The 26,964-nt window shown below is 46.4% G+C and overlaps 5 protein-coding genes across 9 annotated transcripts in view; 4 read left to right on the top strand and 1 right to left on the bottom strand.

Moving 5' to 3' along the window:
- Window positions 1-3,046, top strand: part of LOC125986984 (ceramide synthase 2) — a 6,881-nt gene extending 3,835 nt beyond the window's left edge. For both annotated transcript variants that reach the window (XM_049750979.2, XM_049750978.2), the window contains exons 8-11: window positions 663-791; window positions 1,037-1,143; window positions 1,333-1,486; window positions 1,707-3,046. In XM_049750979.2, the coding sequence (XP_049606936.1) occupies window positions 663-791; window positions 1,037-1,143; window positions 1,333-1,486; window positions 1,707-1,850 (534 nt within the window). In that variant the 3' untranslated portion in view covers window positions 1,851-3,046. The remainder of the gene's footprint in view (window positions 1-662; window positions 792-1,036; window positions 1,144-1,332; window positions 1,487-1,706) is intronic.
- Window positions 3,047-4,523: 1,477 nt separating this feature from the next.
- Window positions 4,524-7,704, top strand: LOC125986983 (histone-lysine N-methyltransferase SETDB1-B). Its single transcript, XM_049750977.2, has 8 exons — window positions 4,524-4,914; window positions 5,312-5,398; window positions 5,589-5,873; window positions 5,973-6,140; window positions 6,247-6,448; window positions 6,577-6,650; window positions 6,788-6,978; window positions 7,072-7,704. The coding sequence occupies exons 1-8, from the start codon at window positions 4,857-4,859 to the stop codon at window positions 7,174-7,176; spliced, it is 1,170 nt and encodes a 389-aa protein (XP_049606934.1). The 5' UTR covers window positions 4,524-4,856; the 3' UTR covers window positions 7,177-7,704.
- A 223-nt stretch (window positions 7,705-7,927) lies between these two features.
- LOC125986979 (histone-lysine N-methyltransferase SETDB1-A) lies at window positions 7,928-11,051 on the top strand. 2 transcript variants are annotated; one of them, XM_049750958.2, is made up of 9 exons: window positions 7,928-8,152; window positions 8,239-8,434; window positions 8,524-8,630; window positions 8,713-9,363; window positions 9,428-9,592; window positions 9,804-10,002; window positions 10,060-10,133; window positions 10,316-10,506; window positions 10,628-11,051. In XM_049750958.2, exons 2-9 carry the CDS (start codon window positions 8,286-8,288, stop codon window positions 10,721-10,723), a joined length of 1,632 nt encoding a protein of 543 aa, XP_049606915.1. In that variant the 5' UTR covers window positions 7,928-8,152; window positions 8,239-8,285; the 3' UTR covers window positions 10,724-11,051. The 2 variants fall into 2 exon arrangements, with proteins under 2 accessions (XP_049606915.1, XP_049606916.1); XM_049750959.2 differs by having other exon boundaries at window positions 8,299-8,434.
- A 142-nt stretch (window positions 11,052-11,193) lies between these two features.
- On the bottom strand, window positions 11,194-20,419 carry mcm3ap (minichromosome maintenance complex component 3 associated protein). The gene is made up of 28 exons (XM_049750955.2): window positions 18,572-20,419; window positions 18,165-18,442; window positions 17,979-18,060; window positions 17,780-17,903; window positions 17,532-17,719; window positions 17,317-17,456; window positions 17,007-17,204; window positions 16,666-16,934; window positions 16,437-16,599; window positions 16,104-16,261; window positions 15,793-16,013; window positions 15,477-15,712; window positions 15,297-15,397; window positions 15,040-15,171; window positions 14,800-14,913; window positions 14,530-14,682; window positions 14,250-14,447; window positions 14,112-14,180; window positions 13,869-14,003; window positions 13,669-13,810; window positions 13,310-13,574; window positions 13,135-13,232; window positions 12,659-13,049; window positions 12,275-12,559; window positions 12,075-12,204; window positions 11,801-11,977; window positions 11,574-11,727; window positions 11,194-11,506 (listed from the first exon to the last, which is right to left on the bottom strand). The coding sequence occupies exons 1-28, from the start codon at window positions 20,082-20,084 to the stop codon at window positions 11,339-11,341; spliced, it is 6,282 nt and encodes a 2,093-aa protein (XP_049606912.1). The 5' UTR covers window positions 20,085-20,419; the 3' UTR covers window positions 11,194-11,338.
- Window positions 17,564-26,682, top strand: clk2a (CDC-like kinase 2a). Of its 3 annotated transcripts, none has more exons than XM_049750961.2 (13): window positions 17,564-17,711; window positions 21,582-21,787; window positions 21,933-22,224; window positions 23,216-23,306; window positions 23,990-24,056; window positions 24,128-24,244; window positions 24,308-24,474; window positions 24,596-24,690; window positions 24,803-24,932; window positions 25,032-25,114; window positions 25,183-25,262; window positions 25,392-25,482; window positions 25,557-26,682. In XM_049750961.2, the coding sequence occupies exons 2-13, from the start codon at window positions 21,582-21,584 to the stop codon at window positions 25,746-25,748; spliced, it is 1,611 nt and encodes a 536-aa protein (XP_049606918.1). In that variant the 5' UTR covers window positions 17,564-17,711; the 3' UTR covers window positions 25,749-26,682. The 3 variants fall into 3 exon arrangements, with proteins under 3 accessions (XP_049606918.1, XP_049606917.1, XP_049606919.1); XM_049750960.2 differs by lacking the exon at window positions 17,564-17,711 and adding an exon at window positions 20,682-20,889; XM_049750962.1 differs by lacking the exons at window positions 17,564-17,711; window positions 21,582-21,787; window positions 23,216-23,306 and having other exon boundaries at window positions 22,077-22,224.
- Window positions 26,683-26,964: the final 282 nt, after the last annotated feature.

Here is a 26,964-nt window from a genome sequence, read left to right on the forward strand (position 1 = left end):
GGCTTTAAGTGTGACTGGAGCAAGCAGAGCTGGAAAAGGTCCTGCGGCGCAGACAGCTTTGCCATTTTTTTGCATACAGGGCAGAAGCGCTCAAAGCAAATAGGCAGGTGACAACAATTGTTGCATTACCTAATAACGTGCCTCCTCCGCCGTCAATGGCCGCCGCAATGAGCGTCAACGCGACGGCAATTCACTTTGGATGAACCGATTCAACTGAAGGCCTCAAGATCAGCAGCTTCATGTTGTTCAGATTACAGTTGCTCAGATGCCGTAGCCAACCTTCCTCCAAATGGAGCCATAGTTAAAAAGTGACATCATCGGGCCGGGCGTGGTGCTCCCATTCCGATAGCCTTGTCACGTGATTGAAAGCAATGAAGTCACTGATAGCGACGCGATTGTGTCACCTGAGATTTAACGGAACTTTGTGTGGTTTTCCGGGATGCTGTTGTGTTGAAACAGGATCTGCAACTGTTGGCTCAATTGACCTTTTCCTCATTTTATCGTCATTTGGTCATGTTGTGCGCCGCTTGTCTAATCCACAGCAATGCTCGAGTTAATCATTCGTCAAAGCGGAACATCCATCAGTAACGGACGGACCGCTTTAGCAATGAGTCACCGAGCACCGTCGACGTCTTTGCTTTCTTTTGCTTTCTTCTCTGCAGGATTTCAAAGAGCAAATAGTTCACCACGTTGCCACCATCGTGCTTGTCGGCTTCTCCTGGCTGGTCAACTACATCCGGGGAGGGACTTTGATCATGTTGGCGCACGATGCCTCTGACTATCTCATGGAGGTATTACTGCACCCTGCTCACTGGCGGAAGGAAAATACACATCAGTATTTGTTTGCGTTTTGGGCTCAAAGGACAATTGCTACAAAGTAGCCCTCTCCGGTGTTTTGCTATTCCACAATTGGATACCTTCCTTGTAGTAAGACATCCGATTTGAGATGGAATTTTGACGTTGTGTGGCGTCTGCCATCTCGAGGCAACAAATGCTCCTTCCCCTGTGATGTGCATTCCCGTCTTGTGTCTCTCAGTCAGCCAAGATGTTCAACTATGCCGGTTGGAAGAGGACGTGCAACTTCATATTCGTTGTCTTCGCTGTCGTCTTTATCATCACCCGCCTGGGAATTTTCCCTTTCTGGTAAAAATCGTATTGCGCAAGACTTTCAGAACATTTGGGTTGGTACGCGAGTCTTTTTCTATTGCTGCGCGTATGCAGCGGAACAATTTCCATGATAACAACAGGCACATTATCTCGCAGCGTTGAATGGGCTTTTGATGGCCAGTGTAGGCGCTTGTGACTGACTGCACGCTCTGTTCTTGTGCGCAGCATCATACACGCCACCTTGGTGTACCCCATGACCATCTACAAGCCCTTCTTCGGCTTCTACTTCTTCAACGGTTTGCTGTTGTTGCTGCTGGCTCTGCACATCTTCTGGGCGGCGCTCATAGTACGCATGGTCATCAAGTTCCTCCCCGGCAACGTAAGGAGCGCCGCTCGAGAAATTGGGATTATGATTTAGTCAACACCAAAATGACATTATTCATTCAGCTACCAAACAATTGTCACTCCCAGAACTTGCTCTATTAGTCCATCGATAGGATTTTCCATAGGCTGCTCGCATTAGGTGTATGTATTTAGTTTTACAAGAAATCCCAGCTGAGGTGTGGGGAAAGTCAAAACCATTTTTTTCCCCCACACAGGGCATAGTTGAGGATGAGCGGAGCGACAAAGAAGAGACCGAGTCGGAAGACGAAGACCGCAGCGGCGATAGAACGTTGAAAAACGGTCACCTTCACAACGGCCACACGCGGCTCAACAACAACCGGCAAAAAAATGGACGCTGAAAGCACTGCAAGGTCAGGAAGCCAAAGCCTTGCATGCGCCTTGAAATCGAAACAGAAGTAGTGACGACACAAAAACATTTCTTACACAAAACAAAATAAACATCATTAACAGCCCCCATTCTGATCACTGAAGGAAATTGACCAAGGAACAATGGAGACCATGATTATGTGCCTGCCCTTGGTGCTGAGGTCTGTTGGTCTTCTTTTTTTTTGTTTTTTTTTTTGGCCCATCACATTTAGTTGTTGCCACACTGTCTGTAGCTTCATCGCATGTTCCTGGAAGTGTTTTTTTTTTTTTTTTGTTATTGTTGCTGAGGTTCAGCCGGACGGCATCGGTTAACACACCTCTAAGTAGTATTGCCTGACTAATTTTCACCGGCACCCAGTGGTACAAATAGGCAGTTGTTAGGATGGACCATGACCTTGATTTAAGTCAATATACTGACACCTAATAGAAAGTTTGTTGCAATTAGCAAAATACTGAATGGCAAATAAGAATTTTAACACTTTGCGAAAGTGAGCCGCCGAGGAGGCTGGAGTTGCTTTGCCTTGTTTGGCAACAAAATGTGCGTCCGCAGTCCAAAATCATTTTAACGTGGATTTTTGTTTACGCGTAATGTATATTTTTAGTTTTGTGATTTTATTTTTGTTCTGTTTTATTTTTTTCCAGTCCTGTTTAAATGACAAAAGAGTTTGGCGTAACTCAAACCTAAAGAAAACGTTCTGTCTTTATGGGCTGGAACAGAGTCGCTAAATTTTTTTTTTTTTCTCAGTGTTTTCCGTAACCAAAAATGCACTTTATGGATGCGTTGAATGGTAGTCAGACCAGACCAGACCAGACCAGACCATATGTACAGGGTTCTATTTGGATCACAGACCTGATTCATTTTCAGAAGAGGTTTGGCTTTGTTGCTCTTTTCTCTTTTAAAGTTAGTGTTTTGGTTTCATGTTAACAAAAAGACTTTGATTTGACGTGTTTAAAGGAACCCTTTACCAAAGTGTGGTTTACAAGTGCCTTTATCGTTTGGATTGCGAGTTGTTGCTAAACGCCAACTTTTGAGCCCCCACGTGTCACTTAAACCTGCTCCTTCCAAACAGCTTTGCCTCTAAAAAAAAAAAAGTGTTTTTTAGTCTGTTGTTTTGCTGATGTGTAATATTATAATGCTGATGATAAATACAATATTTGTGTAAAAATATTTGTTATTGTTTTATTTGACGTGTGTGAAAATCATGATCACTTATCTGTTTTCTTGCTCAGGCCAAAGCAAGAGCCTTAGCGCCATCTGGTGGCATCTTGTTGTCAAGGAATCCATATATAGTTGTTGATATATAAAATGTTGAGCGCATTCACGTCTTATTGTTTCCACAGCAAACAGCAGATGTAGTTTCCTCCCTCCTCCCTTGTGTTGTTTTTTGGCCCGCAACCTTAAAAGCCCTTCTAGGCTGACGACGGCCGATCACTTTACACGCACGGTCATCAAGACTGTTCATTTTAATGTGGCAGGTTGAGTTTCTACCCCGCTGGCTCCACATGTTAATTGCAATGGCATCTCCTGTCCATCCGCATCGCTCCTGGTCAATTCTGCGCTACCTTATGTAATACATAAGTTCAGTGTCCTCCTCTACGTTTGAACAGTGTGAAATCTCCCCGATGAGGCTTCTTTTGACAGGGGAACAAAAGTGCGCGGGGCGGGCCGGGGCGAGGCGAGGCGCTTCATTCACTCGGCGCGTTGTCGACTTATCCAATTCCCACTCAAGTATTAATAAGGGCTTACGGATCCAGAGGAGGCCGCCATGAATGTTGCACGAGAGTCACTATTCAATACCCCTCAAGTTGTAGGCACATAAATCTGTTCACACATAAACGCCGTGTAATGTTCCCCGAGTTGTGAGCGAGTAAGCTTCCAGACCTAGTCGTTTTCCCGTGTCACGATGATGAGGGGAAGATCGTAAGCGGAAAAGCCGCGCTGTCTTGCTTACAGCGAGTGACATTATCAGGAAGGAGCCGAGAGACTAACGCTGGCACGTGAAACTTTCCAAAGGTTTGGACGCATGTTGAGACACGAGAGTCGCTGCACTGCAAGAATGGCCATCTGGTAAGTTTGATATCAATTTTTTTGTTTCTTGTTTTTTTTTGCTTTTGCTTGAATATTTCAAATGTAGTCATGTCTGTGATGCTTGAGTGTTGTATCCCTCTTGAGTGTCAAAAGTACACCATTGGTTGTACCCTTCCAAATACAGATAATGCATGCACTAAGATTATATGTAGTATGTGACAAAGTAGCAGAAGGAAGACAAATACAGAGTGTTCAAATACTGCAATAGAGAAATTTCCATTGCTACACTTCATCTTTGTCTCTTGTAGCACGGAGATCATCAGTGTGTCCTTGGCATACATTTGAGTTGACACTGGGAGGAATCCGTTTCATCGGCCCCATGGACCACGGGACACGTCCGTTGGAGGTGGATGTGGATCTGGGTTTTGCGCTCTTCTTCCTCTTCCTCTTGTGCTTCTTCCTGCTGGTGACGGTGGTGCGCTGTGCCCAGATGGTGGTGGACCCCTACGGTTCCATCTCCACCTCCACCTACCAGGAGGAGCAGATTACCTGAAGACTTTGACCGTTCGCTATGGTAGATGTGAAGATACTGCAGACCTGACCTCAAATATGGTTCGGAAAAAATATCGATAGTCAAATCAAGTTCAATCTTATTGATTTACGTGCTACTAGCTCTTCCTTCACATGCGAAATGACAAACATTAACGACATACACACTATTGTCCAGCCGAGGGCGACATTGTGCCATTTTGCCGTTTGACAAACGTCAAACAATTCATGCAAAGAAGACAAAACGAAGAAGAAGAAGAAGAAGAAAACATTTGGAAGAAGAAGAAGAAGAAGGCCACGAAGAGTGGCGAGCGAGCCTTGGCAGTAAACAGAATCTTATATAAATCATTGGTTGTTGTCAAGGAGATAACGCTTTGATCTTGGCTTTAAGGAGCTCTTCATGCTCTTAGTGCTCCAAAATCGCAGTCCCGAAAAAGGCGGAGGTTTCGTTAAATCGGGTAAGCTAATCACATCTCCTGCATTGCTAAATGCGTCGCTTTGTACTTGACATGTTTGATCAGTTAAGCTTTGACTCTGTCAATCGATTCGAATATATACATTTCAATCATGTCAATAGATGCTTAATTACAGCTTCATTGAGTAATAAGAGGTAATCATGTGCTGTAAACGTTGTTGAATTGCAGTTATTAGCCTACAAGGTGGCTACATCATTTTTGTCCAATCCAGTATCATGAATTTGGTTTTCTGAAAATAAACCCTTCGATTTAAATTCATAAGCAATGCTTGATTTTTTTTCTTTTTTTTTTTTGTCGAAATAATATCTGCCTTGTCCGTGTTAAATTTTATACCCGAAATGTTTTCTTTTCTTACTCACTGATTGCTTTTGTGTGTTAGTGAAAATGATGGAGATGGATGATCAGTTGGAGGTAACAATGTTACAGTCCGAAGAAGCTAGTGCAAAGAGGGGACGATTTGAGTTTGGTAAGTAACTTATGGGTGGCTTTGAAGCACTGCGGTCAAACAATTTCAGCGACACTCGTCAGGAGAATAAGCAAAGATAAATGAATGAATGAATGTTTGACTTTTAATGACTATAATTTACGTCCCTATCAATATTTAGGTTTGTTGTCGTGTTGTATATTCATTCTTCTTTTGATTATTTTTGTTTTAGAAAAGTTGCCTGAATGTGAGTCTGGTCCTTCCACTAGTGGCTATTCATGCAAAAGGACGTGTTTGGAAAATGGATTATTGAAAAGAGCGGAGGTATCTTTGGTTCGGCTTCCCGATCACAAGATCAGTGCTCTTCGACCGCCGACGCCTTCGCAGTTTTACAGCGAGGATGAATCTCAAAGCAGTTCAGATTCTGATTTGGAGCAGTATGATGAATCCAGCGATTCCGATAATGCGTCGGCCAAGAAATCGAAGGCTAAAAAAAAAAAAAAAGTCAACAATATTAGTAAGTACCGACACCGACCGACCGACCGACCTGCCAGGTCGAGGTAGGCGTGACTCGGAGCACTAAATTCCCTTTTTGTTGGAACATCTATTTTCACAGATCACACGCCCATAATTGATTCTTCAGCGTTTGCCTATGTGCCTCAAGAAGCAACTAAAGTCCGCCCTGATCTCCCTGAGGAGGAAATCACCGTCGGGTCGACCGTACTGGCCAGGAAGAAGAACTTGAAGTGGCAACGGGGGCAGATTGTGGAGGTTGTTACCAAAGGTGGGAAGAATTTAGCATTTATTTTTGGAAGGTGACGATGACATGTCAAGTCAAGCCTGAACTACTAGTGGGTGCTATTTTGTTCACGTATTAATTGTCATTGTAGAAGATGGACGGCTGAAGTACAAGATTATGTTTGAAGAAAAGGGAAGGAGCCTAGTGTCAGGACACCACATTGCTTTTGAGGTCACGCCGAGGCTGGAGCAGGTGTATGTCGGCGCTCGTGTGGTCGTCAACTGTCAGGACGATACCACTCAGTTCCGAGCTGGTATCTTGGCAGAGCTCCCTACCAGAAAGAACCGCCTGAGGTGGGTGCTTGAAAATGACAATGTATCGGAAAGTAAACCCTTGTGGGAGGGCTGATTATGAAAAAATGCAGTTTGAATGATATGACATTTTTCTTCCCAAGTCAATAAAGCTTTGTATCCATTTTTAGGTTTTTGGTGTTCCTGGATAACCACAGACCCATCTATGTTGGCTTAACATTATTTTACCTCGTGTGCAGACCATGTAAGTTTGACATGTTTGTTGGACTTTTTTTTTTTTGAATTGTGAAAATGTACAGGATTTGATTGAATTGAATTCTCTCATGGTCTCAACTTGAATACTTGAGTGTTTGTTACAATATTGTTTTTGTCACCCATCAGTACCAGACCCCACAGAGGACATTCAAGACGAAGCTCACCAGGGTTTTATGAGGCAGTACCTAAGGGACTGGCCGTACCCTCATTTAACCCAATACAAGCCTGGCCAGAACGCCTCGGTGGAGTTTAACGGAACCCTGCAGAGGTGCAAGGTAGAGATGGTGGACTCCAGCTTGATAATGGCAGTTTCCGAGGTTGGTGCCACCTTTTTCCCCTTATCTTCATATCTTAATTCTCGTCCTCTCCGTTGTCCCATTGACGCTGCGGTTATGTTGTCATTTCCTCAGTGTAATCAGCACAAAGAATGGATACATCGAGGCTCCATACGGCTGTCGCATATGCCGAGGTTTTTGGAAATGAGGAGAAGAGAAGCTGAGGCGGCTCAACAGTAATGTGACTCCAGTTCCAAGTCCATCATTGTATTAAGACTTGACCTTTCTCCAGAAAGGCTGACTTTTTAATATAGCTTTTAGTTCGAGTTCTCTTCAGGTAATTGTACAAAGGAGTGTGCTCATTCTTGGGTGGATTCCTTTTATTTCAATTTACCATACAAACTATTAAAAACAGCTTATTTTTTTCTTCCAGTGTTTAGTGTTAAGTTTTTTTTCCTGAAAAGTGTACATTTTGTATATAGTCATTCACAAACAGCGGTGTTTAGATGACAAACTGCAGTCGTTTTAATGCAACAGAGAGAACACACTAGAGGTTAGTATATCTTCGAAAAGTTGAAAGTAAGTACAGCTCAGTATGTTCTCTGTTGATCATTATAAGAATCTTGTGCATTTTTCTATTGATAAAATGTTATACAGTGAAACCTTGGCTTACAAATGACCCGTTGATGAAATATGACACTGTTTTTGTTTATTTTAATTGTTCATTTTTAATTGCTACATTAAAAAAAAGTGCAAAAAACATACAAATTGGAATTGTACATAGTTCTTGTTTCTTTATCCAGCAATACCATGAATATTTTAAGGCATGCTGCAGCATTTACAATAAAAATAAATTTCCTGTTGTAGAAATGTTCTTTCTGGAAAGAAAAGTTGAAGTAGCGATATAGAATATTCAAAATATATATATAAGTACTAGTAGTATATCGTCTTCCTTCAAAATACATGTTATTCGTCCTTATGACCATGGGAGGGCAGCAACGGTTTCAATGATGAACGAAGAAGACAAAGACTCCTTTCGTCACAGCGTATAGTTTTGGGGAAAAACGTGTTCAAAGGGCTTCTATTGTCGTGGTCACAATTGACAACGCTATTGCCGTAACTTTATCGCTAAAGTACCATGCCCGGACAACGTATTCATCCGATGAATGAGTGCAAACGTGCTTAATTGGACCCGTCTACCGACCGCCATTTTAAGGTGAGTTGGGAGCTGACTAAGTTTCGTAGTTTTTGCATTTTTTTTGCTCCCCTTGTTTACACACATTTGTTGATGCTGATATGAAGGTCACTATGACCAGAACGCAAACAAACAAAAATAAAATGATTTGGCCATGACGCATGAAGAGCTCCAAGGTTCGATTTCGGAGTCCGTGCCAAAAATGGATGTGACCCCTCCTGATCTACTGGAGCAATGTAATGCTATGAAGTCCCAACTAGAAAAGTGCAAGAAACAGCGTGACCGACTCCTGGAACTCAGCAAGTGAGTAGAATATAACTTGGTGTACATTTAAAAAAAAAAAAAAAAAAATCTTGACTTTGACAGAAGGTATAACCCCCGTTATTTTCTAGCACCTCTGCCACAGCGTATGAAGCCGTTGTGAAGGAACTCTATGCCGGTCTGGGATGGAAATACACAGACACCGATTCTGATGACGATGTCATCGAAATAAGCGATGGTAAATTTTGAATTTGTTCAAAGCCCAAATATCCGTCAAGTGAGCGGAGTTTACAATTCCTGTGTGTTCTTTGGCTTTGCAGGAATCTCCCGTTCACCGTCATATGCGTCTGAGATAGATGTTTGCAATACTCCAAGAAGTGTCAGCCCTATACCAAACAACTACTTGAGTGACATTGACAGCCAAGTCACTTTAACTAGAGAGGCAACGAAAGTCTTGAGCAAAATTAGCAAAAGCGAAATACGGGGTATACCTGGGAAAGATCCTGCCAGTCACCACGGTGACAGTAAACACTCAAGTCCCGTTCCATCCAAGTCTGACGCACACGACTCCGATTTTGTTTCACCCGAGTTTGAGAACAGTGCAAGCGATTCCGTATTTGTAGAGGAGCCGTCACCGAAAAAAAGGCGGCGTATGAAAATTAAATGGCCTACGAATACATCTCCAAGAAAACCATCGGGACCGCCGGTGGACAAAAAGAAGGAGGATGCAAAAACATCAAGTCAAACTAGAGCGGTTACGAATGACACTGCCGGCAACGCTAAGACCCCGGAGACGCCAAACTCCTCAAGTGAGACCAGCCTAGGGAGCGCTGCAAGCACAAGTAAGACCATTGAAAAGAACACAAAGCGCAAAAGCAACTCAAGTGAAAGTAACTCCGCGGGCCAGACAAAGGCAACTGAACCAGATGATGGAAATGAAAAGAAAAATGATGTCCAGCCATCTCCCCAAGGTACTGTTATTACCAGAATGCTTTGTTTCATGTCATACACTTGAAATGTCCCTTCTGCTTACAGTTCAAAGTGTGGTGTTCATATCATCAAGCTGCATGTCCAGCAAGCATTCTTGTAAGGTGCCCGCACGAGTGCCAGAAGCTAAGATTGAAGTCGGAATGAAAGTGTTGGCCAAGAAGTCGAAAATGTGCTGGGAGCGTGGGATAGTGAGGAACATGGTCCAAGTTGGTAAAGAAAATCTGCATTCTCATTTTTGTATTATTAAGGAGTTAACCGTTGACCTCAAATCTGCTCGTTGCACTGTCAGGTAAAAAAAAAAAAAAAGGGAGGGGGGCGGAATATTTGCCCAGTTTTGTTTTTTTATTTTTTTGTCATGTACTCACCCTACTTCAAAAATGAAAAAGGGGAGCTAGGCTGTTCTTAAACGTTTTTCCCTTAGCTGACGATAAGGTCAAATACGCGGTCCAGTTTCACGACAACACCAGGCGCCTCGTCTCGGCGCACCACCTCGCTTTCAGAAACACACCCAAGTTTGAGTACTTGTACGTCGGCGCCCGAGTGGTGATCGGCTCAAAGTACGAGGGCCCCCTCTGCTCGGGCATTTTGGCCGAGTTTCCCAGCCGAAAGAACCGTCAGAGGTACGTTAGGGTATCTCCGATGCGTGTTGCGTAGTATTTGATTCCTCTGTTGTTTAGGTTTCTGGCCTTTGCTGACGATCAAACGGCGGTGTATGTGGGCATACCTCATCTTCATCTGGTGTGCGCACCTTGTAGGTTTGGGCATCTTTCCATGCAGCCTTCATATTTCTATGCTTTCTTTCCATGCGTTTCTATTCGAGACAATATTATTGGGTCATGTTCACTTTTTAAAAATGGAACTGCCCCTTGAAGAATAAAATGGAGCCCGACTTTTTCTTTGATTTCATTGTGCTCGTTTGCTTTCCTGTGACAGCGGAGGACCCTTTGGAAGACATCAGTGACACTTACCACAGGGAATTTGTGAAGGAATACATCAAGGTCTGGCCTTACCCTCCCCTTGCCCACGTCAAGTGTGGACAAAGCCTGAACGTGGAGCTCAGTGGAGTTCAGGAGAGCTGTGTGGTTCAGTCGCTCGACTGTAGCCTGATGCAGATCCGCTTTGTGGTCAGTATGCCGCTCAATGAAAGTACGCTCAAATATGATTAACAGTCTTGGCACAGTCAAGAATAGGGTTATTGTGGAGCAGCATTTTTCCATCTATTTGAGGAAATACTGTCGTCTTTAGGAAAGTCTACGTGAGGAATGGCTCTACAGGGGCTCGTGGCGCCTGGAAATCATGGCTAAAATGAAGCAGTTGCGTGCGGACGGTGCTGGACAATGACAGGCGCGCGTGCGTGCGTGCGTGCGTGGCTTGTGACAAGCAGTTGCTGCGTTCACCAAACGGGCCAAAGAAATCCACTTCAGCTTGATTGTAAGGTATTTCATGGAGATGGAAAGGACTATATGATGCATGTCAATGTCGTTTGCTGTCAACCCCTGCTTCACCCTAGTTTGGCTGGCACCCACCCTTATTCGGAAATTGAAAAAAAATCATTTTTACATTTCAGTAACCAAAGCGTTCTCCTGTTTCGTTCTATGATCGAGTGATGTGCCGTTATTGTGACCATTTTTAGGACATACTATTTTCTGAATAAAGTTTTGTTCACGTACCTCATTTGTTCGATGAAGTGCAACTTTTAAATGATTTAGCAAGCGGCAGCTGAAAGACATGATTTGAAAAGGATGGGCAACGTCGTCTGATTTGCAGCAAATACACAGACGGATCCAATCAAATTGCTTCGCTGTCTGAAATGAAGTACGTCAACATTTACTATTTATTCCAAAACTAAAGGGGTCAAAGGAAAAAAATGGACCAGTAAGACTTTTCCATGCACAAGAATGGCATAAGTCACTATACATTAAGAATAGAAAACCTTTGCTAAAAACAAAACTTTGCTCAGTCTTCAACAATGCTCATCATTGCACTCAGTTTCAGTTTGCAGAGCGATTCTTCCCTTTGGCTTGCTTCAATCTGCTGCTGAAGCTCTCTCACTCGCTCAGTCAGCGACAAATGACTCCTCTGGGACCACTTGTCTTTCGGCTCTGGCTCCAGACTCTGTGCTTCCTGGGAACAGGTGATTCTTAGCGAGGGTCCAGATATGCAGGTGTCGTACGGGATGAAGATGTCAAACCTTTGCGAAAAGAGCATCTAAAGGCTTGGCCGAGGAGTCGTGCTTTACAAAAGCCGGCATGGAGAGCAGGATGGAAGATGGAACGAGGAGCGGTGTGGCCCACTCGTCCACGCAGTCACCACCATCTAGCCAACGCTGGAGCTGCTGCGTGCTCCTGCAGACATGTATTGGGAGAAGACGTGATTAACAAGCGATACTATACGCTTTGAACCAGGAGCAGGAAGTACCTTCTGCTTTCAGTCTTCTCTTCCTCCAACGTCTGGAACACCTTGTGGGTAAGCGCCTCTAATGCTGTGGGGGTGTGTGAGATGTCCAGAGGGGCTTCCTGAGCTTCCAGCACGCTCGGGAACAATCGATGCCTAACTGTCAGGTTGTTGGGTGTAGTACAGCTAGCTGAACTTGTCCTTTAAGGGGGGAAGAGAGCGAGAGAGAGAGAAAGTCAGTGAGACAGTTGCAGCCAAATTGAAAAGCATCACTGCTGTGTAGAACCAGCTTTTGTACCCTTTGTCATCTCGCTGTTTCTCCCTGTGCGTCATTCTGACCGAGTCGATCCATTCCTCGGGTGGCTGGAAGCCCTTTAATGACTCCCTCAGATAGTAAACCAGGATTTCCCCATCTTCTGTGATAGCATCTTAGGATACATCAACTCTAGGTTATCGTCACGTATCAATCATGAGGGTTTAGACAAAGACAAGTCCAACCTTCACAGACGGGTTCGGGAAGCTGCCAGTCTTTCAGTTTGTGGTCAATGCAGATGACCAGCACGTCAACCCAAGGGATCTGACTATAGGCTGGATCTGCGTCGTGTCCCCCGTCCCAAAAGTTGAAGCTCTGCTTAGAAGCAGAAGTTCTCCTGCGCTGGCTTTTGATTCGGACCCGCTCCAGGAGATTTTCCAGACGTGACATGATGAGGGGCTGACTGCCATGCGTGGCTTGGATCTGATCAGCGTAGCGATAGATGGAGTTGCACAGCTCAGACCAAGTGTCTGGAGGAAAAACAAAGAATGAATCTAGTTCTTCAAACGCATTCGCTTCAACAAAATGGATGACTTTCCAGCTGCACTGTTGTTCACATGCACACTAACCTGAGTTTGAAAGTTGCCTCCATTGCGGGAGCTGCAAGTTGAGGACGGCTTGACGCAACCAGGCCAGGTGCGAGCCAGAGTTCCAGCCCAGATTTGGAACAAACTGGCCGTTATCAGGGTTACAGAACTCTGCTGGCGGCCACGAGATCTTGGAGAGCGCCTCCGACGACACCGTGGCGGCAATGTGGCTTATGACGGCGTTGTATAGCCGGATGACGGGAGCGGGATCCTGCGGCGGGAGGCCGGCAGCGGCACGTTGCTGGCAGTGAGCAGAAACCCTACCACTGAACTCCTGATTCAAGTTGGCCTCCACGAGTTGCGCCAGGGTGCGGCAGCAAAGTGGGATAGGTGGAGGTGCGCGGGGCACAAGCCAACGCAGAGCGCAGCTAAGCTAAAACAACACAGCAGAGAAGAGAAGAAGTGTTCAGGAAAAGACACAAAACGCCTCCAGTAAGTCGTCAACACTTGTGACTTACCTCTTTGGATCCTTGCATATCATTTGTGCTTTCTGGGATGAACAACAACATATATTCTGATATGAGGCCATCCTTTACTAGCATAGGCAGCATCAGTTCTGTAAGGACAAAGATTCAGGGTGGGTTCGAGTCAAACATTGGTACCTATTGGCCACAATGCAGCTTTGACAATCACCTTCTTCAAGTTTGCCAGTGTTGCAGGTGATGCCATCAGGGCCCGGCACCAGAATGACAAGAGGCAGCGGGCAGTGCCAGGTGCTGGCTCGCTGCAACTGTTTGAGCTGAAGCAAGGCCGAGAGCAGAGCTACGTCCTGCTCGTTACCATCGTCCTCTGAGAAGCTCAGCGCCGGGAGCAACATGATCAGCGCTCCTGTCCCTTGCAGCTCGCAGCACTCCTCCATTTTAGATAAACCGTCTTCAGACAACGGACCTCTGGACACCTGGAAGACGCCCCCCGCCCCGGAAAAGGTCACACACACACACCACCCTATCTACAACACGAGAATCAATGTAACACATTTCAAATAGACTGACCTTGATGCTGACATGGACTTCATGGGTACCATGTCCCTTGTCCCTGATTGTGTTGGACAGATGGAGGCTCTGCAGAGTTCCATCCATCATCTTTGGAGCCTGGCTGCCAGCAAGCTTCATTTCGAGCCAATCAGACAGAATCCTGGACAGGAAATGATGTGTAAATCCCGCCAAAGTTATTGTCACTAGCAGCTGCTCACCCGTCTGCCAGGCTGGCGACACTCTCGTGCTCACTGGGCAGTAAGACAACAGCTTTCCAGAAGATTCTATCAGCCTGGTTGCGGACATTTTCCATCACCAGTGTGGGCATGTCGAGTGGTGCCCACACTAACTCACTGTGATGCAAAAATTGGAATAAGTGCAGAAAGGCATCACCGTTTGTTTGGAGCATACAACCAGAAGCTAGCAGAGCAAAAAAAATAAAAAATAAAATCCAGACTTACTCAAGAAGCTGCTGATAGTAGTAGTGGACTCTCATTTCGTGTGCAGCCAAATATCTCATTTTCAATGCCCTGCAGCAATTGAGTTGGTTAGTTACGATCCAAGCTACATACGTGCACATAAAAAAACAAAAGAGGTACCTGGTGCTGGATAGAGATAACCTTCCTGCATTTCCCAGGTTTACTATTCCACGAGTCAGATCGTCAACGGACTGCTGTGCCGGAGCGCTCGGAGCCAGCGCCTTCAATTTGAAGCGAGGGTCCACGAAGCAAGGAGCTGCCGGGAAACCTCTCATCTGTCTCTTCAGCTGCCGGCGCACCGCGACCACATCACGCCACCTATTTGGACAGATAAGTAGACAAAAGAAAATGGACCAAAATGTCACCATCATCAATTCGCGCACGCTTCGACTTTTCGTACCTTTTGATGTACTTGCGGGCGCGCTGCAGCTCAGCCGTGAGGAGTTCTTCGACTAGCAGAGCAATGTCTGCTTTCAAAGTGTCCTCAATTAAACTAGTGCAGACCTCTTGAGAACATTTAGCGACACAGCGTGCTTTCTCATCCACCGCTTGCCTGAAAAGGATGAAATCGGTCATTCGGTTCCCAAAGTAGGGCTAAACGATTTTGAAAAAGAATAGAACTGGACTGACTGCCAATGCAATTCCGATTGAATATGTGACTGAGCCTTACCGGAAGACTGCCGCGGCAATCTCCTTGATGGTCTCATCTAATACTTCCTGCGTGATCTCTGCGAACAAAGAGAGCCTGAACTTGGACAAAAAGTTCTCGAGCTCCTGTCTCCGCCTGAAACGGAGAGAGCCGTCCATTCGTTTGTGTTGTGATCACAGCACAGGAAAATATCGGTATTTCGGTGAAAGCATGAAGGAAGTCCATTTAAATGAGATTTAAAGAGGACGATAGTGGACAAACCTTGCTTCCTCAATCCTGCGTTGCTCTTCAGCGACACGCTCTTGTTCCAGAAGGATCTCGCTAGAAGACAATTCTTGGAGCACTTCTCCTAAAACTTCATTTAGTACGGACTCTGCCTGCACGCTGCTCTCACTGCAGACAGATATAGTATTGAAAGAAAAAAAATCGATTCACCGTTATCAGGAGAAAATTGTAGCAGGGCACGGTCAGGTTCCCCGCTTTGAAAAAAAATCTTTCAATATGCATGACAAACTTACACAAGCGCTACTGTGGCATAAGCGGCACCATCAGCAGCTACCGCTCTTGCCGATGTCTCAACCATTTCGTCAATCAAACAGTTCACTTCGGCCGTAATGTCCTGGGCATAGGAAAATGTAAAAACCCCCGTTCCATTAAATCTGACCTATGAAAGGAAGAAAGCCAAATATTTTTCCCACCTCATCGCTGAACACTGGTTGAGGTTCCGGTACAGGTGACGGTGCTTTGACAGCGGGAGCCTGCGCTCCAGGCTGGAGGAGCTGCGCTGCTTCAGCTTGGAGGGCCACGTTTAGGAAAGAAATGCTGGACTCTGTCTTCTCTGCTCTCAGCCCAAAAACATTGGGGACATCAGGTGAAACCTGGGTGTGGAATTGGATGCTGGGCGGGGCCTTCACTTCTACGTTGGCAGCAATAGCTAAAGAAACGAAAGCAAAATCTATGACGAGACGGCAAAGGTTTCCAGTCTAATCAATCCATCCATTGGGGTGACAATACCTTTAAATTGATTGGGTGCAGACTCAGGCAAGGGGCCTTCTCCTCTGTATTTGTTGTAAGAGTCAAAGGTGCCGACAGGTTTGTGCTGAGGGGGATTGGGGAGGGGGCCTCCGTTCACCACTTCCCCAGTCGATGTTGTTTTCTTAGCCTGAATGACCTGAGACTTCTTCTGGGATAGCAACTCTGGCTCCTGATAGGCTACTCGATTCAGATCCACCACACTGTCAACACAACGTGGATCAGGTGAGAAAACACGGCTTCGCTGTATTCAGATTGTTGTTTTTTTAAACGATGCAAAAAAAGATACTTACCCCTCGCTGACATTGAGGCCGTACTTCTGGACGAAGTCAGTTGCCTCCTTGGCACTGCAGAACATCAACATCCGAACGATGTCGTCCACAGGAAAAGCAGTTGAGCGCGGACCCACAGTGTGAGCAGTGTTCAAGGTCTTCAATGCTTTTGCTCGGACCTGCACGTTGTTTTACAAAGTAAATGCAATTAATGCTTGCACCTCTAGAACATTTTCTATTTGTCTTTGATTGTCCTACTTACAAAGCAACTGAAAGTGCATCTTTGTCACTGAGCTAAAAATGGTTATTGGACTGAGAAAAAAAAAACAAAAAATGATGATGATTTTTCCTGACCTGATTGAAATATCTGTGAAGGAGGCAACTGGCCAGGTACGATGCCCTTTTCACCAGCTTGAAGAAGCGCACAAAGTTGTTGCTGTTGAGAGCGGCAAACGCCTGCACGGCAAAATGCACTTCGGGGGAGTTGCGCACTTCATCACGGAACTGTTGGACCTCACTGCGCAGGTAAGACGGGAAGTTATGATTCCGTACAGCGTATGCATATACCGTCGTGCACGCTCACCGCAGGATGTCGCCGTCGTTGAGGTTCAACAGGACACTGTACTGGCGGAACTCAGCCTCGCGGGGGCAGTAGATGTGACGGGCCTTCAGGTCCTCGTACATTTCTTTCAGGCTTTGCAAGCACTTTGTCAAGTTCTCGTTGTTGATCTTGACTTCAAAAACGGACATTGGCTCTTCGCAGAGATGGTGGGCGCAATGTAAGTGGAAGCGTGTGCACTTCTCGATCAGTGACACCGTGTGCGGGCAGCACAAACGCTGCTGGGTGATGTCCTGTGGCAGAAGGTGGAATTTGTCAACGCAATGTTTATCAACAGTCAACCCATCCGACTCGACGGTTGCTACCTTTCGGATAGCCCGGGTCCTGTTCCAGACAAAATCGTACCAATCCCGCAAGCTGTCGTGACCTTGGTCCATGATCTGAGTGACCAGATAGTCCATGGTCATGCCGAGTACTGGCAAGGGCCGCAAGTCGTGAGGAAGGGGCTCCTCCTGGTCAGCGGATGAACGACTGTACTCTTTGATGGCTGCTGCGTGATCCACCTGGATGTTTGTTGATTACAATTTTGAACAAACTACGATAAGCACTGGACACCAAGAGCAGACTGCAAACAAGATGATCGATGGTATCGTGATCAAATGCGGCAAACGGTACCAGCTCGGTGTTGGGGAGGACTTCATATATGCTGAGCTGATTTCTTGTTTCCCTCATGTATCTCTCCTTCTCAGGACACATGTCGGGGCACGTTCCTACGAAAACCTTGGAGAGGTCCATGTCCGTACATTTGGGCCGACCTGAGGACATCATTCAAGAGTATGTTTGTGATGCTTAAAGAACAGAAGCGGGTGACAAACGGAAAGAAAGCGTACCTTGTCGCAAAATCTTGTCCCTCTGCTCTAGAAGCCGGTACTTGTCCTCCGTTGTCTCTGCCGTGACGCCGATGAGGGGTGCGAGGCACTCCGAGATCCGAGTCGTCGTCGTGGTGGTGGTGACGTTCTCCTTCTGAAGTTCCGAGTCTAGCTGGAGAGTTGTTGCTGGCCTCTTCAACGGTGAGTTACTAGGCACACCAAATATCAGCGCTCTCTGCTGCAATAACAAGCGTTCTATTGGCCTTTACCTGCGCGTAAAGGTGTCGCCAAGTATGGGTCGTTTGAAAGGCGATGAAGCCTTGACATTAGCAGCGTCGTTGCCCTTCTCCGCTGCTTTTTTCCCCATGGCTCTACTGCTTTTGTCCCCTGGACCTGACAAACCGGATAAGTAAGGTGTGTAGCAGACATGTTGAGCAAAATCGCTGCTACTTAAGCATCGAGTCGCACTTTGCTTCTTTCGCTGCCACAAAAGGAGAATTTCGTGCTGATGCAGGAGCTTCCCGTTCTTCTTTGCCTTGGCTGCAGATGCCTGTGAGAGAGAGAGAATGCACATATCCCAAAAAACTCAGCTGTGGTCGGCACTTTTAATACTTTGGCCAACAGATGAACGAACGAACGAACAAACAAACTCACGTGGCTTTCAAAGTGCACCATGGCTAATCCCTTGGAAGGCCGGCATTGGAGCTTGCTAACTTTGCCAAATTGAGAAAAATGCTTCTCAACGATGGTCTTTTTGTTGAGGGCCGCCGGGATGTTCCTGCACTGAATGACAGTCGAGTCAGCGGGAGACGTCCCGCTCTCGCTGTCCAAGCTCTCGCTGTCCAAGCTCTCGCTGTCCAAGCTCTCGCTCCGCGCGTCGGTTCTCCTTGGCGTCTTGCTTTCGGCCATCACTTCTTGGCCGTGTTGTAAGTCTACAAAGAGAGAGGTGGAGGACTTATGGGCACGGTGGAAATTGAAAAGAAAACGAGAGATCTTAACAAATCCAACTCTTTTCAGGGGACATTGAGTGTGAACGCTCGCTCGCTCGCTCGCTCGCTCACCTGGCTGTTGGGCTTTTTCCAGTACCTCAGCGCTCAGGGTTTGTACGGCAGATGCGCTAGCAGTCACATGTTCACGCGGCACTTGGGGACGCTGGCTCGTCAACTCCTCTAGCTGCGCTTCCTGCTGCAGAGGTTCCTTTCCCTCTTGTCGGACTGAAGTGGTGGCAGCTTTTCGCAGTCCGCTCAGTGCTCTGCTGAATAACCCGCCGGTGGGCCGAGTTCTCATGAGAGGTCTTTTTGGGGGCTGCCTGGGCGAAGAGCTTTCCGTTGTTTCGGCCTCCTCCGCAATAGCTTCCGGCGCAGCGTTGGGCGCACTCGTTGCGGGGTCTTCTTTACGTTTCGTGCCTTTTCTGAATGGCGCAAATACATTTGCGTCTCCACCCTGGCTCATTTTACTGGGCAAAATAGGCTCCGCTTTAGATTGATTGTCGCTGAAAGCGGAGGGCTGAATGATAGCGTTTCCACCAAAAAGTTGAGCCGTCTGCGGTTGGAGGGCTTTGGTTGAAAAGCTAAACGTGGATGGTGTTTTAGGCTGGCTGATTGGAGCATTGGTGTTGGAACTGGAGGGTGCGGCGGCAGGCTGGGAAAAGGTGAACTGCAGAGCACTGGAGGGGGGGCCGCTGTTACTGACACTTGTTAGTGGGTTGTTTTGGACCGGAAGGGACGGAGCAGCGGCAGGCTGAGAGAAACTAAAGCCCAATGATCCCGATTTTGCCCCGGAGAAGCCAGTGATGGTGCTACTACTCGCAGCAGTGCTGGAACTTGTCTTCTCTGTGGTGCTACCAAAAGGTAAGGTGGACAGTGGCGTGGTTTGAGGGTGAGTGGGTTCAGGACTGCCACTGTAGATGGGTTTGAAAAGAACTTCACTGGCTGGCTTGAAACGGAATTCAGATCCAAATCCTCTGCTCTGGGTCGGAGTAGCACCAAACACGCTACCGGCAGCAGTGGTACTTGGTGCTCGTCCAAATACAGACTGTGCAAAACTTATCTGCTGAGGTGGCACGAGTGAAGCAGCAGTAGTAGATCCTGAGCTGTTTTGGGGGCTTCCAAACACTGCAGGCTGTTGTCCAAAGCCTGGGAGCTTTTGTCCAAAACCTGAAGAGAGCTGTCCAAAACTTGGGTCCTGACCAAATGCAGACTGCTGTCCAAATGCGGGTGTCTGTCCAAAAGCTGAACTCTGGCTTGATCCACTCATAGCTCCAAATGCTGGCCCTGGCCCAGCATTGCCACCGAAGCCAGCGTTGCTTGCTCCAACAGGGCGTTGGCTAAAAGCTGGAGTATGGCTGGAGAGCGACGAGCTTTGTGCTGGTTGCTGTCCAAACGAAGGACCCTGTGCAAACATGGTATTACCGGGTACTTTGGAGGCCGATGGCAGACCAAACGCTGACGATTGGAAAATGCCCACATTGGGAGGCAGGCTGCCGGAGGGTTGTTGTCCAAATGACGGGAACAGACTAGTATTAGCGTTGCTCGTAGCTTGGAAACCTCCTCCAAATGGGTTCGACGGATTCATGTTTGGAGCAGTAGTGTCCCGATCGCTCGGAAATTCCAGCCGATGAAACGCCGCGAACCCGCGTTGCCCCCGCTAAACACCGCCAGAAAAAGTCACGAACGCAACACGCGTGTGTCACCGACACTTTGACATACTACATAAGTAACTAGCAAGTAAATACCGCATCACTGACATAGAGTTCTAATAAGATCGAAGCATATGATCCGTCGAATAAGATCCTAAACAAAAACGATTCATAATGCTGCGTGAATTAACGACATTGTCAAATGTCGAAAACGGCTTCGCCACAAGTTCTGCACAAGTACAATAACAAGCAGCACATCCGGTTCCGGTCCCAAGATGTGTTCACGGCTCCTTGGAAGATGGGAATAACCAGCTTGCAGAAAGAAATGGTCGATACTGACGAAAACTACATCGTTCGTTCTGTGAGAGTAAAAATGGTATTTTGATGTTTGACGACGGGCGTCACTATTGCGTGACGTAATGTTTCAACGTCTGAGTGAGGTCGGGGTGTACCAAACCCCGGGGTCCCGCCCCTTCCTTCCACCGACTTCTGTGAACGTTAACCCCAACTTCAGGAATCTGATTTTTCCCATTAGTACATTGGCCATCCAGATTTCCCAGTGTCATGGAACGTGTCATTTGCTCCGCTAGTCACGGCTACAACTAGCTTGGCACACGAACACAACGCTGTTTGCTAGCAACGGAGCTTGGGATACCGAGCCGATGATATTATAAATGTGACAAGAAAGCCAGCACCACGGACTTCTTGTGGGACAAACGTACAGGGCTCGCTGCTAAAACGGTAGGCATTCAACCCGAAGTGAAATGCGTCGTTAAAAAAGTGCATCCAGTCCAAATGATTAGCACGAGTGCTAACTCCCTAAGCATAGCTGCTAAGATGGCGGTCAAATTATTTACGTGAGCAAATACTGCTGTCTGAAAGTAGTGCCTTCACTGGTTTGCACATCATTTGCTGCTGTCAACGAAACATCACGCATTTGATGGTCATCAAATAAAAAGAGACATTGTTTGCAACGTATCATAATTTGGTCGCATGATAGAAAATGAATTGAAAACAAGCAGTAATATTGGCCAGAGGGTTGTGTTTGGCTCTGGTTTGTTGCGTTTCCAGCTAAATCTTTTGCAGTATGTGGGTCGTTCGTGTGTGATCGAGAGCATGCCATTTTTTTTATTTTTTTTTTTCTTTGGGCTATTTATATGCTTTCCCCCAACGTGCATGGTGTCATTTCATGGTCACCCGCTTTTAGGCTTGCTCAAAATCTTGCCTGCACATTGCTCCTCGGATATAGTCAAAGTTACTAAAGATACCCCCCCCCCCCCCCCCCCCGCACACACATCCAAAAGTTTTATTTTACTCGACTTAGGTTGTTAATGCAAATCGATTGGTTCTCAACTTGCTTGCAGTTTCAAAGTGTCTTGCACGGTGGGCCCTTTTCTTTTCTTGACATGTTTGTCATTCCAAACCTCTTCCAGATGCCTTACACCAGAAGGTACACGTCCTCTGAGAGAGACAGTCGCAGCAGCTACAATGATCGCTACAGAGAGAAAGAAAAGGATCGATGGCGTAGACACCGACACAGAAGATCGCCCACATACTCTTCGAGCAGTGACAGAGACAGGGATCGCCACCGAAGGGGACGAGGACAGAGACACGATGCAAGTTACGTACGCTCAAGGAGGTATGCTTGTTTTAGGAGTTATGCTGCTTTCAGATGGTAACGAAGAAGAGATTTCAGCTACTTTCTGACTTCCCTCTTGGAATGCAGCATAGTGTCAATTGTGTCCCATTTGTCACCCACCCTTCAAAATCGTATTTCTGTGCAGTCGAAGCTTTGACAATCGCTCAGCGGAGCAACGAGCATTTGACAGAAGATACTACGAGGGATACAGACGACTGGATCCGAGCCGAGATCAAGATCGCGACCATGACAGAGAAAGGGAGCCGCACGGAGCGGCTGAAAGTTACTATCCACGCGACTTCTCCCCAAGCATGTACGACTACCGACGGGGTCGAGAAAAGGAACGGGAGCGGGATGATTCGTACAGACGAAAAGGCAGCAGGCGTAAGCACAAACGAAGGCGGCGTAGAACCAGGTCCTATAGCCCATCGTCTTCGGTGAGTACAGCCAGACCTGAGAGGGCCTTTAACAATCTTCACCCTGTTTTTTTTTTTTTATTTTTTTTTTTATTTGTATTCTTTTTTTTATTATTATTATTATTTTTATATATTCTATTTATCGCGCTCAGCTCTCTCTCTCTGCCTCTTTTTTTCTTTAACCATTTGTTCTTCACAGCCCCTGGACTTGGTAAGTAGTGCAATCTTTCTGATTTGTTTTTCTTTTGTCAAAAGCATTTTATTGGTTTCTTTTGTCTTTTCTTTATATAGGTGTGTCACGCTGGGAGAGCATTTTCAGTGATTGCACAATTTTACAGTCATTAATCTATACATTGGTATTGGGCAGCCATGTTATTTTTTGTTCTTTTGAAATATATTCCTTAGCTTTTTTTCCCCTTTGGGTCGAGTGCAAATTTGCGGCTCAGCGAGTGGCATTTATTATGTGTTGTGCAAAAAATGAAAATGTTCCACCAAAAAAATGCAAATATTATTATATTTGATCATATTAGCATTGAAAATCTATTTGCGAAAATGTCTCTTTGTATCAGCCCACGTCTATCCAGCAATATAGATCAAATGAGCAGGTTGTAACTTTCCTGCTCGCTACATTTGGTCCCTACCATTGTATGAAAGCTGACGAGTCGAGCTAATAAGCTGTGATTTTAATGTTTTCTGAGGAAAAAATGGATAGATGTGCCAGTTGCTTAGTTATTTTGAAGCAGCTGTGGTTTGAGGGTGGGGGGGGAGCAGAGGACATCATGTGATCTTTGACTTGTTCCCTTGCACTATATCCCTATCGTTATATATTTTCTTCACGTGGTGTCACGCGCGAATCGCCCCATGGCCACCAAACCCACCGACACCATCAACGAACGAACGCCCGCCCGCCCAACCTCGGCCCTCCTCGTCCGCCTGTGGCTGCCCCCGAATCCCCCCATGTTCCCTTTGGTCGTGTCGTGACCTGCTGATGGCGGTTTGGGTGCGAAAACAGCGGAGCAACAGCCGGACGCGGGCACTGAGTGTGAGGGACGACGAGGAAGGGCACCTGATCTGTCGGAGTGGGGACGTCCTACAAGAGAGATGTACTCACTGCCACTACTCTATCGTAACCCTTCTCCGTATGAGTATTAAAGCAATAGAGCGTTTGAATGGGAGTGCCTGATGATGATGATGCTGATGATGATGCCTCGCTAGAAACCTCTGTGCTCCAGCTCAATTCGGGTGGAGTGCAAGAGCGAAGATTCTGTGAGGGACTTAAGTTATCTTGAGCGTTTTTCCCTTCTTAAGCTGTGGAGCATTTTCTCAATGTTTCACAGGTTACTTAAAAGTAGAACCTCAATTGCAATTGTTTCTCTGACGCGTTGCAAATGCTAGCTAGTGCTTTCCAATATTTTCTTTTCTTTTTTTCTTCTTCATTAAATGATAGAAGCTCATGTCACCTTTCCATTTCAACACGCTCACCTACACATTGAATTTTGCAAAGATTTCCAATTTGGGAAGGGGCTTGAATGTGCCCTCTTTTTGATGGCTGCAAATGGGTCATCAAAGAAAAGGGCCGGCCGGCCGGCCGGCCGGCCACTTTTGATCCTTCATGTATGGTAGTGTTATCACCGTTTGTTTCAAGCCTGCCCCATTGACTAGCCTGCAGCCCTGGATAGGTTCTAGGATGCGTTCGCCCCCGCGGATCCACTTGTCTAATTCTCCTGTTCTCTTCTTCCCCTGCTGTTGTTCCCTTGTCCCTTCTTCTCTTTGTGCTATGTTGTAGATGAGATTGTCAGTACTTTGGGTGAAGGCACTTTTGGGAGGGTGATGCAGTGCATTGACCATCGCAGGTGAGCGGCGTCATTTAAACCAGCAGCTTACTGCTCGGGTTGTCAGTAACGTGTTGGTGGGTTTTTTGAAGGGGTGCATCCAGCGTGGCTTTAAAAATTATCAAGAATGTGGAGAAGTACAAAGAAGCAGCTCGCCTGGAGATCAATGTGCTTGAGAAGATCAACGAGAAGGATCCTGAAAACCAATTGTAAGTGACTAAGTGATGTGCTGTTTACAAATGACTGACTTTTCCACGTTGCGTATCTTGCAGCCTGTGCGTGCAGATGTACGACTGGTTCGACTACCACGGTCACATGTGTATCTCCTTTGAGCTGCTTGCCCTCAGCACCTTTGATTTCCTCAAAGAGAACAACTACCTGCCCTACTCCATCGGTCAAGTCCGACATATGGCCTACCAAGTCTGTCTCGCTGTGAAGTGTAAGTTCTTCTGTCATGGAGCACGTCCCACCTCATCTGGTGCTGCTGCTGCTGCTGCGGCGTTATCATCTCGTGCAAATACATCATTTCTGTCCAACCTCTTTCTTCTTTAACTTCGCAGTTCTCCATGACAATAAGTTGACACACACTGACCTAAAGCCCGAAAACATCCTCTTTGTCAACTCGGATTTTACCATGTCCTATAATGTGGAGAAGGTAAGTGAGGAACAGCACGAGAAAAATAAAGGTGCCCCAAGACATGCTGCTAATTCTTGTTAAGAAACGTTCACCCTTGTTTTGAGCGTACATTTTTTGGGCCGGCCGGCAGAAACGAGACGAAAGGACGGTTAAGAGCACGGCCGTACGCGTGGTGGACTTTGGCAGCGCCACTTTCGACCATGAGCATCACAGCACCATTGTGTCTACCAGGCATTACCGAGCCCCCGAGGTCATTTTAGGTGAGGATTCCGTTTGGCCGTACGACCCGGTTGGTTGCCAGTGAGGAATTTGTCTGGAAAATCCATTTCAAATGTTGACTCCTTGTTTCTGCTGGTTAGAAATGGGATGGAGCCATCCTTGTGACGTGTGGAGTATCGGCTGTATCCTCTTTGAATACTACCTGGGCTTCACCTTGTTTCAGGTACTTCCTTTCAAAGACACTCAGAGAATGACTCGGTGTCTGAGTTGCTTTCAATCTCTTTTTATCAGACTCATGACAACAGGGAGCATTTGGCCATGATGGAGAGAATCCTTGGACCTGTGCCATCCAGAATGATCCGCAAGACCAGGTGAGAATGACTAACATCAAAAAGGCCAGCATCATGATAGCAATTCCAGTCCTACCCTGATGCGCCTCGCCTCGCCTCGCCTCACCTCACCTCACCTCACCTCACCTCACCTCACCTCACCTCTTTCAGAAAGCAAAAGTACTTCTATCGAGGCCGTCTGGACTGGGATGAGAGCTCCTCAGCGGGGAAATACGTCCGGGAAAACTGCAAGCCTCTGAGGGTGAGAGCAGCGGAAAAGAATGCACAGTAAGCGTTCCCAAACAATGACTTCATTGTTTCTTTGTGCTCTTCCAGAGATACTTGCTGTCAGAGGCGGAGGAGCACCACCAGTTGTTTGACCTCATCGAAAGCATGCTGGAGTACGAGCCCTCCAAGAGACTGCTCCTCGCCGACTCGCTCAAGCACCCCTTCTTTGATTTTGGGGGGAGCAGCGAGGCGGCGGCCGGCAGTAAGAGCTGGGAAGCAAACCGAGACATCAGCCGGTGATCCGGAGCATCTCCTCCTGCTGCGGCACTATTTCATCCACGGAGTGGTGGCTTTCATCATTCAAGAAGCAGGAATCTTGTACAGTCAGGGCTTCAAGAGGACAACTATGAGCCAAACTAGTCCTCTATGCATCTCACGTCGTCCGTCCAAACATATGGCGCAGCCGAGACTTTCTTGAGGTGCCGTCATTTTGGGAGAAGAAATGTCTTCCTCTTGTGGATGGTGATAAGGAGGGAAAGGAAAAAAAGAAGTCGTCGTCATCATCATCATCATCCCACAGACCATCCATCAATTTATGGATGAGGTTATCATGCTTAATGAGGGCAAGCTAAAGGCTCATTTTTCCTGCCATGGAATTTCCAGAGTGATGCAATTGATTTTCAGTCAATGAGCACTTGCACCAAATTGGCATTTCTCCATGCACCTTTTAAGCTCTAGAGAATGGAGGCCGTGAAAAGGCCTTCCTTAGTCAGTCATCACCAATGAGACACACTCCACTCTTGCTATAGTCTTGCTGGTCGTTAACGCCACCAAGAACAGGAGGGAAGGTAACGTTATTTGTTTTTGTTTGATTTTCTGTTTAGTTTCTACATGTGATGCGAGTGCGTGCGTGCGTGCGCCGGGAACTACACATTTATATAAATGTCCTACGCTGTGATTTGTAGCTTGCCCAGTACTTTTAAAAACAAAAGTATAAATTGCCTTTCTGCAGGCGTGATGTCATCACACCTGAGGTTTTCCCCACGTCCTGTTGGGGGTTCAAATGAGCTGCACACAACTGTTTGATATTTATTTTTGGGGGTGGTATTAAAATAGGTCATTGTTCTCACCTCCCGTGTATACATGAATTGTTTTTGTATGAAACTATAAAAGTGTATATATGTATGATGCTGTAGAATTAAAGTGCAAGTCCTCATTTCCAAAGGGAAACAAACTCCTGTTGGGATTTGTCTTCACATACACAAAAGCCTGTTACTAAAATTGAATTTTGTAGGGGTGGATAGATGTTTTGATTAAGACTTAAGCGCACAACAGTTGTTTTATTTGAGCACTTGATTGGTGATCACCAATAAAGCAAAGGAACACGACGGCATGCCGACGGAGGCTGGCAGCTGCACCTTTGGGTCCCAAGCCTGCCCAATCCTGTCAAGCAAGAAAAATAATCAAAAGCCATGAGGCTTTTGCACATCAAAACTTGAATATAATTTCACCAACA

The sequence above is a fragment of the Syngnathus scovelli genome, chromosome 19, assembly GCF_024217435.2.
Source record: "Syngnathus scovelli strain Florida chromosome 19, RoL_Ssco_1.2, whole genome shotgun sequence".
In the NCBI taxonomy this organism is placed as follows: domain Eukaryota; kingdom Metazoa; phylum Chordata; class Actinopteri; order Syngnathiformes; family Syngnathidae; genus Syngnathus; species Syngnathus scovelli.

Bases quoted from the DNA above. Each gene is read 5' to 3' on its own strand.
- LOC125986983 (XM_049750977.2), top strand. From the start codon at position 4,857: ATGCTCTTAGTGCTCCAAAATCGCAGTCCCGAAAAAGGCGGAGGTTTC. The intron at 4,915-5,311 runs GTAAGCTAATCA...TTTGTGTGTTAG, and splicing joins CGGAGGTTTCGTTAAATCGG to TGAAAATGATGGAGATGGAT. The intron at 6,141-6,246 runs GTGGGAAGAATT...TTGTCATTGTAG, and splicing joins TGTGGAGGTTGTTACCAAAG to AAGATGGACGGCTGAAGTAC.
- LOC125986979 (XM_049750958.2), top strand. From the start codon at position 8,286: ATGACGCATGAAGAGCTCCAAGGTTCGATTTCGGAGTCCGTGCCAAAA. The intron at 9,593-9,803 runs GTAAAGAAAATC...TTTTTCCCTTAG, and splicing joins GAGGAACATGGTCCAAGTTG to CTGACGATAAGGTCAAATAC. The intron at 10,507-10,627 runs GTCAGTATGCCG...TGTCGTCTTTAG, and splicing joins TGATGCAGATCCGCTTTGTG to GAAAGTCTACGTGAGGAATG.
- mcm3ap (XM_049750955.2), bottom strand. From the start codon at position 20,084: ATGAATCCGTCGAACCCATTTGGAGGAGGTTTCCAAGCTACGAGCAAC. The intron at 17,720-17,779 runs GTAAAGGCCAAT...TGGTGTGCCTAG, and splicing joins GGCGACACCTTTACGCGCAG to TAACTCACCGTTGAAGAGGC. The intron at 14,004-14,111 runs GTAAGTCTGGAT...TTTGCATCACAG, and splicing joins TACTATCAGCAGCTTCTTGA to TGAGTTAGTGTGGGCACCAC.
- clk2a (XM_049750961.2), top strand. From the start codon at position 21,582: ATGCCTTACACCAGAAGGTACACGTCCTCTGAGAGAGACAGTCGCAGC. The intron at 21,788-21,932 runs GTATGCTTGTTT...ATTTCTGTGCAG, and splicing joins AGTTACGTACGCTCAAGGAG to TCGAAGCTTTGACAATCGCT. The intron at 25,263-25,391 runs GTGAGAATGACT...CACCTCTTTCAG, and splicing joins AGAATGATCCGCAAGACCAG to AAAGCAAAAGTACTTCTATC.